The 17,195-nt window shown below is 43.8% G+C and overlaps 1 protein-coding gene across 3 annotated transcripts in view; it reads left to right on the plus strand.

Moving 5' to 3' along the window:
- The first annotated feature begins 4,681 nt into the window (after positions 1 to 4,681).
- The window catches only part of KALRN (kalirin RhoGEF kinase), a 455,469-nt gene continuing 442,955 nt past the window's right edge, over positions 4,682 to 17,195 (plus strand). Inside the window, exons 1-2 of one of the 3 annotated variants that reach the window (XM_056495829.1) lie at positions 4,682 to 4,724; positions 5,000 to 5,104. In XM_056495829.1, the coding sequence (XP_056351804.1) occupies positions 5,032 to 5,104 (73 nt within the window). In that variant the 5' untranslated portion in view covers positions 4,682 to 4,724; positions 5,000 to 5,031. Of the gene's footprint in view, positions 4,725 to 4,825; positions 5,105 to 17,195 lie in introns of those variants that run through there. The other 2 variants (XM_056495830.1, XM_056495831.1) reach the window with 2 other exon arrangements.

The following is a 17,195-nucleotide window of genomic DNA, read 5'->3' on the forward strand; positions in this document are numbered from 1 at the left end:
ACAAATTAATCCAAATAATTACCATGAATAAAAGAATTTTCAGTCACTGTTGGCTCTTCCAGATTCGTATCTGTAAACTTAGCTAAGACTTGTGTCTTCTTGGATGCATCAGCTGTTCTACTTGTTACTAATTCAGTCTAAGCTTCTGTGGCCAGAGTGACAAATGCAGTTCTGGAACTTATGAAGGAGACACAATTGTCTGACTGATGATGCTAGTAAACCTTTGCACTGCCACCGTGATAAAATTAATCTATATTTTATAAATTGTTTTGCTAATTGCTATTGTTTTCTTCTGGGTGGGCTGATGTTTCTGTAGAGAAGTGATTATTGCTCAGCTTTCTGTCCAAGTTTGGGAAAATTGGAATTTCTGTCAGCTCTGAAAGCAGGAGACTAGATGGCAACTGAGCAGACATTCCCACTTCAGCTGTGATCCAGAGGGGTAATATAAAAAGAGTAGGGATGATACTGGGACAGGGACTTTGGCATGGTATTAGAGCTTGCTCTAACATACAGCTGTTCCACATCTGAGCAAACAGTAGAGCTAAGCCACATGTGTGAGTGTGAATGTGGGTGCTGCACAGCCAACCTTGATGTGTGTGTGCTGTCTGTTGAGCCAGAAATAATCTTTGGCATATATATGGGCATTTGAGTCTAAGCATATGAAATGTCTTCTGCCTCCTCCATCCTGCCCTGGAGGCTTCTCTGAACACCCTGTTTCTGGGGACTTGCAGATTTTTCCTTGCAGGATTCCTGATTGTCTAGAATACAGATGGAAATTTCCATCCCACTGTGCCTGGTCCCATATTAGAGCACATTAATTTCAAGTCTAATATCTAGACATAGGCTTAAACAGGCGTGAGAAATTCTTCTCACATACCCAGAATGTAGCTGCAAATAATGTTAACTGGGCAGCCTTAGGTACTTTTAAGACTCCTGCTCTACTATTCAGGTTTTCTCTTGATCTCACCTCCTAAAAACACTCTCTATTTAGACATTTCTGTGTCGCTTAATGGGAGGGACCTTCTGCACAAGTAAGGGTCTCTGCAGCACCTTGCAGACTGCAGCTCGTCTGCTGAGTCTGGCAGATTGGTTTTTCTTCCGTCCCTTTTGAATGACATCTCTTGGCCCATGTACTGTGTTTTGTGACTCTTGAGCCTTTGTGCAGGACACACCTTTGTGTCTGCCTTCTCAGAGTTCTGTTCTGATTCCAGCAGTGCAGCTGTCCTGGAGCCATCATAGGTATTTCTCCTGTCTTGGATCTGCTATCTTGGAAAGATGAATTTTACTGATTTCTTGTTCACATTCTTCTCCCTCCTCCCATCCTGTAGCACTCAAGCTTATGAGACTTAGCTAAAAAATGTTTAATCTTGGATACCACCTATTGCCATCCCATTGGAAAACTTGACTGTAGCAGAGACCTTAAATCAAAAGCCTGTGTGACAGTTTCTGATCTTTGAGCACTTTAGGGGCTGTCAGAAAGAAAAACATTCGTACCTAGTTAAATGAAGTTGTTTGGTATGGATTGAGGTATTTGTCAAGTACAGCCATGCAAAAGATTAAAGCAGTGTCTGTCAGAGAAACTACTGTATTTTGGCTTACGTAATTTTACAGGGTTTTTTTTCCATGTTTTGCTTTTCAAGGAAACTGTAGGTGCCTTCAGCATTATATCTAAAAAGGGAATTATACATTGCAGATAGTATTTCATTCTATATTTAACAGCTCTTCTTTGAACAACAAAATCTGTAAACTCATTGCTGGGACTTGAACTGAAGTCATGGTGGTTCTTAGTTCCTAGTTGTTAATGATATTTTACAGTGACAGCCGTGTTCTGCTTGCAGTGTTAAGAAAAAGAGTAGCTCACTCAGTGTCTGTGTTTCCACTAAAGTTTACTGATATTGGACCATACTGATACTGCCCACCCTGCATTTCCATGGTGTGTGCATATAAGAGGTGTGTGCAAAATGTGACAGCAGAGCTGCTGCTTCATTGATAAAGCCATGCAAACAGTGTCCTACACAGCAGACATGAGCAAGTAAAAGGAATGGCCAAGTCTTGCTAGACATTAACAAAAAATGTCTCCAAACACTTTTATTCTTTAAAAAGTTTGAATTCCCATTTTTTCTAAATTATGAGAGATTTGAGACCATTTAGGTTACAATGAAAGTTTTCTGTGAAGAAAAAAAATCTTTTTGGAAGATACATGTACTTTATCCAGTAAATATGAATATTTTCACTGGTTTAATCATTAACCAGGAATCTGTTATATTGGGATGGCAGATAAGCTAAATGAACTGTTCTCCCTCTCCTCAGCATTTTCTAACACCTTTGATTGGAGGCTATACAGACAATTGTGCTTTCTCTAGCCTATATAATTCCTACAACTGATGCTGTAGAACACATCTGCAGGGTTCCTAAAGAAAGGGGACTATACATTTCTCTGTCATTGACAAAAATAATTCCCTTCGAATGATGCTAAAACTTCCTTGCTTGTGGGTGACTTCTGTCTAGCTTCTAAAGATGCTCCTGAATGCTTTTACTCTAAAACCAACCAGGTTGTATGAAATCCTGAGTGGATTAGAAGCTTCATGAGGAAACCACATTCTTCCCAGCTGCCCAGCTCACACTCCTAATTGAACCTGTATGTAAGATTCCTGGAGAGAAAGTCTGCTTTGGACTAGTGAATATGTAGAAATGAGATCTTGAGATGGGATCCGAAAGGGTGCAATTTGTTAAGCCTGGAAGAGGAAAGGCTTTTCTGCACTGTTCTGTGATGTGGAAGGGGTAAATGGTCACTGAAGAAATCTGGTGCTTGAAAGACTGATTTTACTCAAGTGCTTGTATTCCAGTTAGTACCTATGCTCTAGCGCTGGCATGCCTGATATGGAGGTGCTTCTGGTGTCCTGGTGGTCCTAAGGAGAGGAGCTCAGAGGCTGCACAGGGGTCTGTAATGAGCTTTGAAAGCTGGACATAGCCTTTGTGATGCTACTTCCTGCAGATAGTTGTGAAATGACCTTTTTAAACACCTAAACATAAAAAGATGAATGGCTTCACTTAAAACCAGCTGGAGGTAGGCATGGGAAATGGCACAACATGACATGTTCTGTTTCAATTGGAGTGGCAAACAGTAAGGTCAGAGGAGATGTGACTGGGAAATCTGTGCTCATCCTGTCGGGTCAACAGCATTTTGACAGTGCAATATCAGTGCAGTATACATCCAAATCCAGCCTTCTCTTATGCTCTATTGAGAAGAGATCATGTGGAGGAAACCTATGCTCCTCTGGCATCTAAAATAATCTGGGCTGAAACAGAAAATGTTCTGCCAACCCCAATTGCTAAACTACCTATGGATTGAGAACTGATCCAAAATGTCACTTACAAGCAATTGGCTCTGACACTTCTGCTAGACAAAGTACTTTCTTCCTTAAGATGCACTAGACTGATATCACTTTTGAAGTGCTCCAGTGCATCCCTCCATGCTGAACAGGTTTTTGGAGAGGTTTTGTCTTCAAGTCCCTTAAATATCAGAGATTTTCAATGGCAAATGAATGATGATTAGGCATTACCCCTAAAGGATAAAGACAGTGAGGCCATGGGGATGTTCTGGCTAAAAGACTTCTGTTCTTGAGAGTGATGGATGGGATCTTGCAACAAGAATGGGTTATCCAAGGGTAATACAGCCAGAGGGGTTAATACACCAACAGTTGATTTTTCTTTCTAATGGCAGAGGAAGCAAAGATGAACAACTGTGAGGTGTGAGAGTAGCACTCCTACTTTACAGTGGTGGTTAGGTGAAAAAGCAACATTTCTCCTTAAGCTCATTTTAGAGCTGTTATGAGATCATAGAAAAATGAGGAGCTGGGGAAACTTCAAATGGGTGAACAGGAAAAGAAAGTGCCCAAATGGCAAACATCTGTCTTCGTCTATCTCTGCCGGTCTGTGCTTGAAATCTTGATAGCTGGGCTCAGGGAAGAACATTTAACTCAGCGGCTAACAAAGTACAAACAAGTATTCCTCACAGCACTCCTTATGAGGCAACAATTATTGGCTCAAATCACAAATATTGGACCTACAGTAGAGAAGTCAAAATCATGTAAAGAGCAGAATCAACGTCTGAGCTGGGACCGGGACCTTGGCTTTCCAAACTCCTGTTTGGCTCTCTAGTCACCGAGGACTATAAAGAATAAAATATGAAGGCATACCTGCAACAACGTGCAGTTTTGCTGATCGCTTCCAAAGCAATTGCGCCCAACAGCTCCTGAACATAAAAAAAACCAACCCTCACCTCTCTACCCAACCCCAAAACAAAGAACAGTTTTTTGTGGTATAATCACATCAGCGTTCACTTTCGCTCCCCGAGTACCTGCCCACCTAACAGCCGAGCGCCGCGCTATGCCCCCGCGGCTGTTCATCACACGGGAGACACAGCAGCGGTGCAGCCCGGGGATGCACAGCGATACGGCTGCGGAGCGTACAGGGGTAGGGAATAAAACAAAAATTCCCTCCGGCCCCTCGGGGCGTCCGTGCCCGCACCTGTGCCCGGCGCGCCCCGCCCGGAGCGGCCGCGCCCCGCAGAGGGGCTGCCCCGGCGGCGGGGGGCGCCGCAGCTCCCCGGCCGGGCCGGCCTGGCTCAGGAAGTGCCGGCAGGGAAGCGGCGGGGGCGGCCGCCGGGGGCCGGGCTGTCAGCGCGGCGAGGGGCAGCGGCGGCGGCGGGGGGAGCGGAGCAGGTCGGAACAATAGCGGGTGGAGGGGAGGGGGCCGGCGGCGGCGGGGCTCGGCACCGGCACCCCGCCCCGGCCGCGCCGCCCAGCGCAGCCCGGGGGCAGCGCAGCCCAGCCCCGGGGCAGCCGCCCCGCCGGCACCGCGGAAGGGATGATCCGAGCGGCGCTCGGCTGCGCTCGCAGCTGAACGCGCCTCCATCCCTCCCTCCTTCTTCTCCCTCCCTCTTTTTCTCTCTCTCTCTCTCGGCTCTCCTCCTGCCTAACTCACTGGATATTACCAGCCGCTGGGCTCGCTGCCGCCTCTCCCCCAGCCATGAATCCCGCCGAAGGGGCGGCGGAGGAAGGCGCTGTCCCTGACTCCGAGGTGGATGCTTTCTTCCGAACAGGTAGGGGAGCCGCGGGGAAGGGGCCAGGGCAGCGCCGGGCCCTGCCTCCGCCCGGGATGCGGGGCTGGCGGCTGCGGCGGGTTCACCGCCAGTGGCGGAGCCGCGGGGATGGGAGAAGAGGGGATGGAGGGGGTCCCCGCCTGCCTCCTTGCTTTGTCCGCCGCAGCCCCTCGGTGCGCCCGTGCCCTCGTCGCCCATCCCGCCCCTGGGAGGATGCTACCGCCGGGCTGCGCTCTCACCGCCTCGGGAGAGGAGCGGCCAAGCCCCCGCCCCAGGCAGGCACAAAAGCCCCGCGAGGATGCTCGGGGAGAGCTGTCGCGTTGTTACCCCCGCGGGAAGCAGCGTCTGCTGGGCCCCGCCGGGCCCCCGCCCCGGGCGGCGGCGGCCACCCGGGTACCGGCTGGTATTTGGAAGCGGAGCTGGCTGCCTGCCCCTCTCCAGCCGGGCGAAGCGCCGGGCGCTACCCCTGCCGCCCTCGGGTGGGCAGTGAGTGAGCGCAGAGGCGCCTTGGGCAGCGCTCGCCCGCAGCCCCGCTGCCGACCGGGGATGCTGACCTCGCTAAGTAGCTCAAGGCTGCGTGAGAGCCCTGTGTTTCACTCTCCTGATTCAGAGGATGCTGAAGTGCAGCCAAAGTGTAGCTGGACTACAGCAGAGCATAGGGAGCCTTTGCTGATGAAGCAGTGGTTAATGAAATTTTCTGAGCAATAAGTACGTGCTGGGGTCCCCTCTCCATCACTCATTTGTGAGATGGTGTTTGTGTGGGAGCCCCCAGCTCTGAAACATGGCTTTGCACAGGATGAGCATCTCAACTGAAGCAACTTGTGGTCTGCATGACACACCCCCCCGTTCTTGCTTGCTCCCTCCCCCGTCAAAATCTTAAGAAAGTTTTATAATCTTCTTGGTAGATTTTTAATTAAAAATTGTAAAGGATTAAGTACTTGTTTCATAAGGGGATTGACCCTTTTGGGCTAGGACTGACAGTGCCACAGCTGTTTGTCAAGACTGCTTTTCAGCTGTTTCCCTTCTTCTACCTGCTCATTAGCTACACACAATGCTTTGAGCTCCAGTTACAAAAAAGCGATTATGTAATCACCAAAACTTTAAAGAAGTAAAATCCTGAAGGCTTGCAGCAGCTCCCTGCTATGGTAGACTGCACCCCATTTATGTGAAAACCCTTTGATCTAGGGGAGAAGTATAATAAGGTCTGGCTGTGTGTATCTTATGATCCGCAAGTCATTAAGCCATAGGGTATTTGCCTGTTGATAGCCTACCTGGTTACAAGATCATTTCCTAAGTCTCAACAATGACAGATTTGTTAGAAAAAAGAAAAGAAAAACAACCCACCAATTTTCCTTATAAAAGGAACATGTTAATTAAGGTTCCCCCCCTCTCTTTTCACTCTCTCCTCTCCTTCACCCAAAGCCGAATCATTTCTCTGTGACACTGCCTTCTCAAAGTAAGCATGTTAACAGAATTGAAGTTAGAGAGAGTCAAATCTGTCTAGCTTATATAAAAAAGTATTCCTAAATGAGGGAAGAGCATAGGGAGCCATGTGGCTAGACATTTCTCCCAAGGTGCCTATTTCACCTGTAGATCTGTGAATACACTTGTAACCTGCATTATACATTTAGCCCAGAGATTTCAGAGAGTCTCCTAACACTTCTGCTTCTTGAGAAAATAAGATCACAGGGTTTGGGAGAGGTGCCTAAGTCCTATCTTTGCACTGAAACATGTATGCATAGGCCAACCCTGATGGCTGGCTGCTTCACCTTAAGCTTCATCAAAGAAGATGGCAAAATTCTCATTTCTGCATCATTATGTAGCATCTTGTGTCCAAAATGATGATGTGGAAAAAAAAAACCCAGACTATTAGCAATAATTTTGGCTGTCTACTGGCAACATCCCTGAGAAATGGGGAAAATACGAGCACGGGTATGTCTTGTGTGAAATCACAGTGTTGGTTCTCTGTGTTGTTTGGGGCCCCTTCACTTGTGGGTTTGTGCACTACTGTTGTGCCTGTGTGAAGTTTGGTTTAGTGGATGGTGGAGAGAACAGCTGATGTGGGGTTTGGAAGAACAATTGTAGCCAGGACACAACTGACTCCCCCACCTCTCAGGTTCGCAATAGCAATCCTGTCTGAGTAAGGACTGTGGATTGGGTCTGATTTGTAATAGTAGATACAGAGTCCTGCATTGACTTAGCATTATTTTTCCTTTGATACTAGATTTTTTTTTTTTTGTTTGTTCTATACCTTATCCTGAACTTGTGTTCTGGATTTGTAAAGTGTAACCATTGTCTTACATGTTCACATAAAATGAATGTATATGGTTTAAAGATTAGCTGCTCTGATAACCCCAGCTTATACTAAACAGCCTAAACTCTTCCCAGATTCAGAGTTCCCACATGGAAGAGCATGAACTCATCATTTGTTAAAAAAACGGAGTCGAAACAACTAAACCTCTCTCCGAGGCTTTTAGCAGGCAGCTGGGCTTTGCACTGAGCCGGGAGGATCGATAGGCTGCTCTCTGCTACCGGCAGAGGAGGCTGACGCTGGGAGTGGCGCCGCTCACAGAGCAGCGCCCCCAGCAGCACCCAAACACTCGAGGTACCCGTTCCTTATCAGTGGAGACACCTGAGATAGCAGGTTTCTGAGCTGGACCTGGAAAGGTAAACTGAAGGAATTAACACCAAGTAATAAAGAAAGGTCTGTTGTGGTGCTTACACTGATGAGAGCTAGGAATGACTTTTAAGGAAAGGGTGGATTTAGCAACTGTGTAGTTGATGCTGGCAGTCAGTTAAAACCTCCCTGGAGTCAGGCAGAAAAGGGACTATTCTGATTTTCACCATCTGATATATGCAGGAATTCTCTTTTGGAGAATCAATCCCGTATAATTGGGATAAAAATTAACAGGCAGAGGGACATGAAGGGCAGAAATAACTATTGCTGTCTCCAGCTCTGGTTTCTAGGATAACACCACCTGGTAAATTGTAGCAGCAATTTCTGCATGACATCTATCACTTCTGTTTGAGTAAAACCCCAAATCTATGCCTAGGTATACCTTACCAAATTTCTTAAGTCTGGTTTTTTTGACAGGTAAAATATGACCAGGTTCTCTGGAGCTCTTACTAGTCTGTATTAAATGTGTACTGAAGCATTTTTATTGTGTGGAATGAAATCCAAATACTTAGTTTCAAACGTAAAGTAAGTCACTTTCGAAGTGTACATATTAAGAGAAATCCCTTGGAAACAGACACAGAGAGAAAGCTTTAGCTTCCTGCGTAAGTTGCAGTAATTTCTGCAGTGTGTTTTGGATACAGGTGTGAAACACATAAGGAAATTCTTTACCAAAATTTAAATATTTATAGAAATCAGTGACAGAACAATTCAGCAAACTACCAATTACTAGCAGAAGTAGTCGTCAATATTTCTCATGTGCTAGCACATACTGTTTTATTTTCTAATTTATTTTTCTGGCATTTAACTTTAACATTGATTATATCTGATATGAAGATGCTGACTTGGTCATCGATACTTCCTGTGAGTTGAAAATTGACATTATTCCATCTCCTTTGGATGCGATGAATAATTCTGTTTGCTCTCTGCTTTTCAGTCAGCTATGCTTCTAGTGTTGTTCATTTGTGCACAAGTGACTGACAGTTCTGCTATTAAATAACTTTAAAATGATTGGCGTTGGCCAGGCTATTTGATCAAAAGATGTGCTTGAAATGATGTCAGCAGAGAAGTGCTCCTCAAGGTTGATGGACTCAAGTGTCTTCTTGTAGAGCAGGTAAATTGATTCAATTGAGTTGTCACTGGGGTGAGGTATTTGTGTGATGCCTGGTTTCCTTACCTTGAGGCTTTATAATTCATAAGGCCTGGTCTGGTAATGTGTGCTGTTAAAGGAGGCTCTGTTGCAGAAAAAACTGTCAGGTCTGTCCTACCATTTGGAAAGCTCTTGTGTTCTTTGAGGTGATGCTTTTAATCAAAATCTGTTCCACTCTCTGGAGGCTTTGACCTCTGACCCTGTCAGGAAAATGAGTTTTGTTGTTTTCTTTCTTTATTGTCTAATGTAGGTGGTTTTTATTTTTTCATGTGATTGAGATGTGGGAGGAGTTGCTATTTTATTACAGGTGTGAACCCAGCTCCCCCCAGGACTCCCCAGTGCATGGGGAGGGCTATGCCCTCTGTCCCATCTACTCCACCTCAGGATTCTGAGGCAGATATGATAGTTCAGGAATTTCATGTAGACATGGGAAAGGCATGAGATGGTCTTGATGAGAATGACTGTACTCTTTCCTCTCTTGCCATGCAGATGTTGCTAAGAAATGGGGCAGAAACTGCTGGATTGTGGGGTCTTGTGTCAAAAAAGGACAAAAGGATCTCTTTTTGCCTGATGCTGGAAGTGAACGATTTAAATGAATGATTTATGTTCAGAGGAGCATTTCTTTCCCATAATGCTTCCTTCCTTCTCACGCAGCAGAAGTATGTACAGAACAGCAGGGAGGATATCTGATAGTTATTTACAATGTGTTTATTCTGGATGGGATTGCATTGTGTTATAGGACAGTAGGAAGATACTTATTCTATTTGATATTAATTCAATTAATATTAGACATAATTACATCCAGAGGAAGAGGCCTTTCACACGCAGCTTCTGTTCAGAGCTCATCTGTACTGGGGTTTACAATACGTGATTTCCAGGTCAAGGTACAATAGGGAACATAAGCTTAAAACACAGACATTAGTAAAGTGCACTGTAATGAAGCTTGATATGGTACCTACAGAAATTAAGGGAGAGGACCTGTTGCCTACACTGTGTTTTTGGGTTGGAACTCTAAAAGGAGAAAAGTGTCACCACAAAACAGGAACCCTCCTAGTGCTTGTGTAGACCATTTTACATGTAGACTTAGATGGCCATGTGAGTCTTGGAATAATGAGTGACTTGGATACAAGTGAGCATCCAGCCTGGCCAGGCAAATATAACTATCACTCTTTCCTACCACCTGCCTCCCATACTGTATTTTATCAAGTCTCATAATACTAACCTGCTGGGGAAACATGAGGTTTTAAAAATGGGAGCGGCTTTGATGGGTTTGGTGGGTTTTTTTGCTGTAATTTCCAGGCACACCCCCATGTTAAAAGCCTTTTAGGGAGTCCTCTGGCTGCACAGGTGCTCTGGTCCTCTTGAAGGCTGGGAATGAAGTATTCTGTTGTTTCAGCTGCTGTGACCTTATGGTCTCTGGAAAGGCTGATTATGGATGTAGAGCAGCTTTATTGCTCCATGGTGACATGTACCATACAGTACCCAGTGGTATTTTAAGTACTTCATAGTTACATCAAAGAAAATACTTATGGAGTATTAGGCCTTATAAACCCATAGTGCTGTGCCTTTTACTGCTGGAACTTAAAGTCATGAAATGACTTAGAGGTATTTGTGCTTTTGTTTGATTTGGACTGGTGTCCTGCTTTTAATATTTCTTTGGATAAACAACTCCCGTTTTACAGCCTTGCATGGCTCACGCACCCTGTGTTTAACTGAAGGGACTTTGCCACTTGGGGAATTTTGCCTAGAGAATCTGGCAAGAATAACAGGGAGTATTCCAATACATGTTTTGCAAAGGAGAGCTGGATATGAAAAGTCAAATATGATTGTCTGAACAGAGAGCCTTAAAGTGTAAAGGACTGTAAAAAAAAGAAGTCATAATATTTTGAATTATTTCTTTCCCACTCGCTTCTAGGATGGATTGTGTTACTGCTGTACAGATCCAGAGAACTTCAGAGGAATTGCTTGGGAGTTTTCACAGATGTAACTGAAAACAGAACTTGGCCCAAAGCACTGCAGTGGCAATCGTAAATCTAGGTTTAAGTCAGTCACCTGTGTGATATGTGGCCTGCAGTGTGTTGAACTGGGATTTAGAGCATTTCGTGCTAGGAATGGAGTAATATTTCAGCAAAATATCTAAGTTTTCATGTCATACTTCATATTTGGTTCAGAATGATCCTTGTATTTGAATCCAGGGCAAAGACTTTCCTCTATTCATAAGTCATTGTGAAAGTCATTAACCTATGTGATTACCGTGGATTCACATTCATTTCAGTTGTTTTTCATTTATTTTGTTTTGAACTATTCAGTGAACATTCAAAGTGATATATTGAAACTCTATATGTTCACTGCTGAAGTGTTAAATATAATTTAAAACATTTGTTGAAGTTCAAGTAATTTCTGTTACTTAATCAAGGGCTTAGAAGATAATTCTGTTTCTATTTCTAAATATAAATATTCATTTTGCTTGCTCATTTTCCTTAATGAGTGCCTGGAATAAATTGTGGTTTATTGGGGTTCTTTGTCTCTTATCAACGTGTGGCTTTCTTACTAAGATCTAGGAGTGGTTTTTGTTTCTTTCAAATTGCACAAAATGAAAACATTCAGGTACATAGGTCTAATTTGTTGCACTTCCACTTCAAGGCAACAAATTACCTTTAAAGCTAAAAATGAAATTCCTTTTTTAGTAACCCTAATTATATGAACCAGCATTTCAGTTTCACTGATGGAACAAAACTACCATAATTAGGCAGACTGTAGTTTTTAGTGTAAGGTCACATCATGCTTTGCTGAGAATAATAAGAGGAAATGATCTTCAATTTAACATCTTGGTGACTGGCAGACCAGCTGCTCTGGTCATTTCTTTTAGTGAAGTGGCCTTGGGAAAAAGGGTGAATGTATGTTGTTTGTGAGAGAAATTAAATTAACCTCATTACATGATTAGTACCCATGTAGACACTGTGGAGTTTTCAGGTTTTTAAAATACTTTCTTTGGGTGGGAGGAGGGTAGTTTTGGTGTGTGGAATTACTGTGTGGAAGTGGTAGAAGATGTGCCTTATTTTTAAAATTATAATAATAAAAATATAACAAGGAAATGCTCCCTTCTGGGGATTGTGACCCTTTCTTTGCCAGGTGACTGCTTGAGGAATCAGTAAAGGCAGCAGGTCAGGCATGCTCCAGTGCAACTGCCATAGAAAGGGTGGTCATTGGTCCCGGTAGGTTTGTTACCTGAAATCAGAAAATATCTATATCTCTCTCTGTATGGTTATATCTCAAAAAGTGCCTTGTATAGGTTCCCCGGTAATATCGGTGCTGCTGGCATGGTTCCTGGCTCCTGGAGCGTACCCCGTGCTCCCGCTGTTTTAGTGGCAACTGGCAGCCTACTTTGGGAGCAGCATCGTCAGCTGGAAACAATAGAGTCTGATTCTTGTTTGTCAGCAGGGACAATAGCCCCGCTGATGGGCTGCGGGCAGGAGAGGGGGCTTCCTTTGTATGGCAGTGCGGGCATGGCAGATGGCTAATTGGACATGATAAACCACGGGGGCAATGGGGGAGAAAAAGATCTGCAGGGATTAGCGGCTTGTATCCCCCACACTAGGAAAAAAATGTATTTTAAAGATGTCATCAACTTTAGTGCTTTGCCATGAATATATCATTCAGTAATGAAGAAGGAGGGCATCCTAACGAAAGTCTTTCCTCAGTTGTTGTGAAATCTGCTTTATTAGCTGGGAACAAATCCTGTTACTGTCTGGGAAGGTAGGTGAATGCATGGCCCCCATAGGCACTGGCATGGCACTTAGGAAAATTAGCAGTGCATATTTTTCATAGGTCTTGTAAGTCAATGTCAGACTGTTGTGCCAAACAGCATTCAAGCTGAACACAAAGAGCTTTACCAGCTGTGTTTGTCAGGAGCGGAAAGTTATGATCTACCATAGCCTGACTTGATAAGAAGAAATGTTCCCTCAATGTTGGAGCACTGAAAAGCTAAGCTGATGATCAAAGATAGAATTTATTTATTTAAATATATTTTCTTGGTCTTACTAGAATATACAGTATCAAGCCAAAGCCTGAGACCCTTGCACAAACAAACTTTTGCTTATTTAAAACAGTTTAGTGAAAAACGGAGCTAAAGCCTCTAGATTAGGTCCTTAAAATCGATCAGAGGGGTTGGGCACCTGTCCTATGAGGAAAGGCTGAGAGCTGGAGAAAAGAAGGCTCAGAAAAGGATCAGTTGCAATAAGACAGGAAGCATCATTTTTAAAGTAAAAGACAGTAGGTTCAGGGTAGAGATAAGGAAGAAATTTTTTTATGATGAGGATGATGAAACCCTTGAACCCTTCTCTGTTTGCCCAGAGAAGTTGTGGATGCTTCATCCCTGGAAGCCTAGATGGGAGTCTGAGTAACTTGAGGCAGTGGAAGATGTCCCTACTTGTCACAGGAGTGTTGGACTAGATGACCTTTAAAGGGCCCTTTCGATCCAAACTGTTCTCTGATTCTAAAGTATCCCAGGTAGTTTTTGGTATGAGATGAGTAGGCTTAGCTGATGGCTTCAGTCTGTGGGCTGTGAGCCCAAAACTCTGTCCACAGCCTAAGCAGCAGAAATCAGAAATTCATCCTAATAAATTGGATTCATTTTAGCTCCTTTTTTTTTTTTTTTTTTTTTTTCTTGCTGCCCCCTCCCTCTCCCCAACCAGTTAAGCAACTTTGGGAGTAACTCCACAGAGAAGCTATAGGAAGTAAGGCTGAAAAGGGGGGGGTCACAAGTGTTGGTGGCTGCTGCAGTGAGCAGCAGTCAAATCACTGCTGGCTGTAATTCCCTGTTCTGTAAAATGGTATCAAGTGCCTAGAATACTTTGCTATTTTAGTGTCTCCCATAATAATAATGTTATGGCATATAACAGATACATTTAAATTGTAGTAAAAATAAATCTGTGAGAGGTTAAAAATAATAGCTAGCAAGAAATATGCAGTTCTCTGGATTTACTTTCTGTGGAAATATCTGGACTGTGTTTCTCTTCCACTGTTTAGTATTGTCTTTTCCCACGGGACCAGTTTAGTGGAGACTCCAGATGAAAACTTTCAGCGAATTGCCTTTGGTTTTCAGCAGACCATTTAAGTGGTATACCAGTCAGTCTGCACAGCTTTTGAAGCTGTAGGTGCTTGAGAATATTCGAAAGATTGTGAGTGAATGCAGTAAGACTTCCTGTTGGGCTGTCCTTCTGTAGCACCTATGAGATTGTCATAATGATGGTTCCCTACCAGAAGAAGGGTTTATTATTTGTATTGCTGTCTCAGTCTCTGATTAGTTCCCTCTGAAGCAGATCCTGCATGAGCACTGAACAAAAGGTTGATCCTTGCCATTGAGCGCTTATGATAAAAGCGATCAAGTAGACTGTGATTTCATTTAACCAAAGATTCATGTTTTGCTTTTGTTTTTAAACATGTCTGAAGTGCAAGTCTGAGGAGTTACAGAGTCAAGCACTCTATGCAGACCAGAAGAAATGGCTGAAAATAAGATACAAGCAGAAAGATAGGGAAGAAATGAGAAAACTGTAGGGAAAGCATGGAAGAATGCCATAAAGTTACCTAACAGAGCACTTCAGAACTGGAGGGCATTTGGCTGAGAAAGGGATCACAGCCTGCATCCTCTGTGGAAGGGAAGCAGATGATGTCAGTATGGGGAAGGTCAGAAGCCAGAGGAAATCACGGGAATGAGACAATAAGATGTTTGATTGGAGTTGTAGCTTTTGGGATAGAAAGCCAAAGGTAGGTTTTCTGACACACTAGAGAAAAGGCAAGATTGCCTGGGTACATAATAAAAGGAAGGAACAGGCAAAGCCTGTGCATGTTCGATGCTCAGACTAGGTAAGGCAGCCATAAGAACTATGGCAAAGCACAGGAAAAGTAGCAAGGTTTTCTCTTCTAGATGTCCCTCACCATTGACGACTCTTATTATCACACTGCAGTCTTTTAATAGGGATGCACCAGATGCCTGCCTTGGTTTGGTGCTGTGAAGAGAAGGCATTTCCATATGAAGTAAAGACACGGAGCCAAAATCCTTGTGTGTTCTGCTTCATGTTTAATGCTTCTTGTTCACAGAAACATGTCATGGAGAGCCGACCTCCTTGCATCTGACTGCCACTCTGTTCGCAACAATTTAAACTTTCCTGCTCTGCTTTTCTGTGTTGAGACAGAGTTCAGGAGTGATGCTAATTGAGTCAGTCTGAAGCATTCAGATACATTTAGTCAGAAGGAGAAAGTCAGACCTACCGGGTAAATAGTAATGATCTTGTGCATTTCGAGGACTTAGGTCTAAGGTGTGCGAATCTCCTGTTAACAGCTTGCTCCTATTCAAGTCAGCTCTGCTTGAAAGTTAGCTGGACTGTTAAATAGGTCAGCTATCTCTGTTACAGGTTTCTGCTAGTCTGTAATCTGTCTACTACTTCAGGTTATTTGTCAAATCCCTAATGAGGCTGTCTTGAACTATTTGAGCCAGGAGAAAGTTTTTAAGTGTGTCTCTGATGCTAAAACTGGAGGGGAAAACCTGTTGATTGGATGAGCTTAAATCAATTGGAGCTGATCCATGTGGTAATGGGAGTTAGTAAAAATGACACTTCCCAGCATATAAATCCTTATAATAGGAATTTTTTTTTTTCCTAAAGCTGATTGTCTTCATCATTGAGCTGCACAGTAAGGTGTTACAGGCAGCTTAGACCTGGTTGCTGTGATTGGGATTGATTTCAGTGTTTGTTCCAGCTTCAACTCCGTCATGATGTTTTAGCCTGTGAGCCTTATGATGCTCATTTGCAACAGCTCAAACCCAATGACTGGTAGGTTTTCTCTCAAGTAGACAAAGGGCCAGTGTCTACAATATCCACCTCCAAAATCAAGAAATGCTTGACATACAGCAGGGTGAGCAATAATTTCTTTGCTCAGCTCCTCTTGTTGTGCAGTGGTAATGAAGGTAACACTAATTAGAAGTAATACACAGAATTAGTACAGCATTTCAGAATACTCTTTTGAGTTTTGTGATCTTTGTGTAAAGTAGGGAAGTCTCATCTACCAAAAGGGGAAAATCAGCCACAAAGCTGTAGTAAGTGGTTTTCTTGAGATTGTATGGGCTTGGTGCCCATGTTCTTGAGAAACCCATGTCCTAGTGGTGGAGCAAACCCTGACAAAGCACTGAATGGTTTCATCTTCTGTTGGCAGGCCATAGGCCAGGAAAAGCACACCAATCCCTTTTTACTGTAGGATTTTCAAAAGTTCATGCTGAAGTGACAGGTGAAATCAGAGAGATGTGCAAACTCTCATCTCTTCTTGAACCTCTTGGTACAAGTTCCTGTATATGGATGCAAGTGGCCTGCTACAGACAGGTTGTACTTCTTGGCCTTAGTCTTGGAAATGAGATTAACACACCTTCCTATGTCCACACCAAGAGGTCAATGGTCTTAAGAATTTTATGACACTTGGCCCTATTTGTAAATACATGCAGGTCAGAGCCACAGCTGGTAGGAGAAATGGCCCAGTGCCAGTGACAGCAGAGGAGCTGCAGTAATTGACACAGGCAGACATTTTGGCCTGTGTTCAGCCGACAGACTTGTGTGGGGATAGGGCCAAAGAAGACTGGTAGCAGAGTAAGGTATTTCCAGTTTAATGTGTTAAGACATCCACTTGATTTGCTCATCACCGTAGTACCCAAATGCTGACAAAAGAAGGTGGTTGGGCTCTGAGTCCATTCTGCTCATGTTTGGTGAGGTCCCTGTGCCTTTTTGGTAATGAGCGTGCTGCTGTGAAAGTTGCATTATTAAATACTAAATGCAAGGGAAATGTAATGACATGCTGTTAAGTTCCACCTACCTAGGGATGCTTTGCTTTCTAGGTTTCTTTCAGGTTTGCTAATATATTCCATATTTCACAGAGATCTCTCCATGAAGAGAGTGCTGTCAGGAGCCATTTACAGCTCTCATCCTGTTTTGTGGTTGTTTACAAGTGCCAGGTTCCTTTTTGCTGCAGTCACCCACTCTACCGTAGAGTTTATGCTGGGGATGTCTCTCATGAGCACATCAGTCAAGTCACATCAGAGCAAGTTAGTTACTTGGGGCACAGGCAGTGTGATTTTTTGGGGTATTTTTTTTGTGTGTTTTTTTTTGTGTGGTTTTTTTGGTGTGTGTATGCTTTTGTTCTTTTTTAAAAATCTGACGTGGAGTTACGTTAGCAGCTGCAGCTAATGACTTTTGGAGAGATCTCCTCTCCTGGGTCCCTTTTTG

Source organism: Oenanthe melanoleuca, chromosome 7 (assembly GCF_029582105.1).
Source record: "Oenanthe melanoleuca isolate GR-GAL-2019-014 chromosome 7, OMel1.0, whole genome shotgun sequence".
Classification (NCBI taxonomy): domain Eukaryota; kingdom Metazoa; phylum Chordata; class Aves; order Passeriformes; family Muscicapidae; genus Oenanthe; species Oenanthe melanoleuca.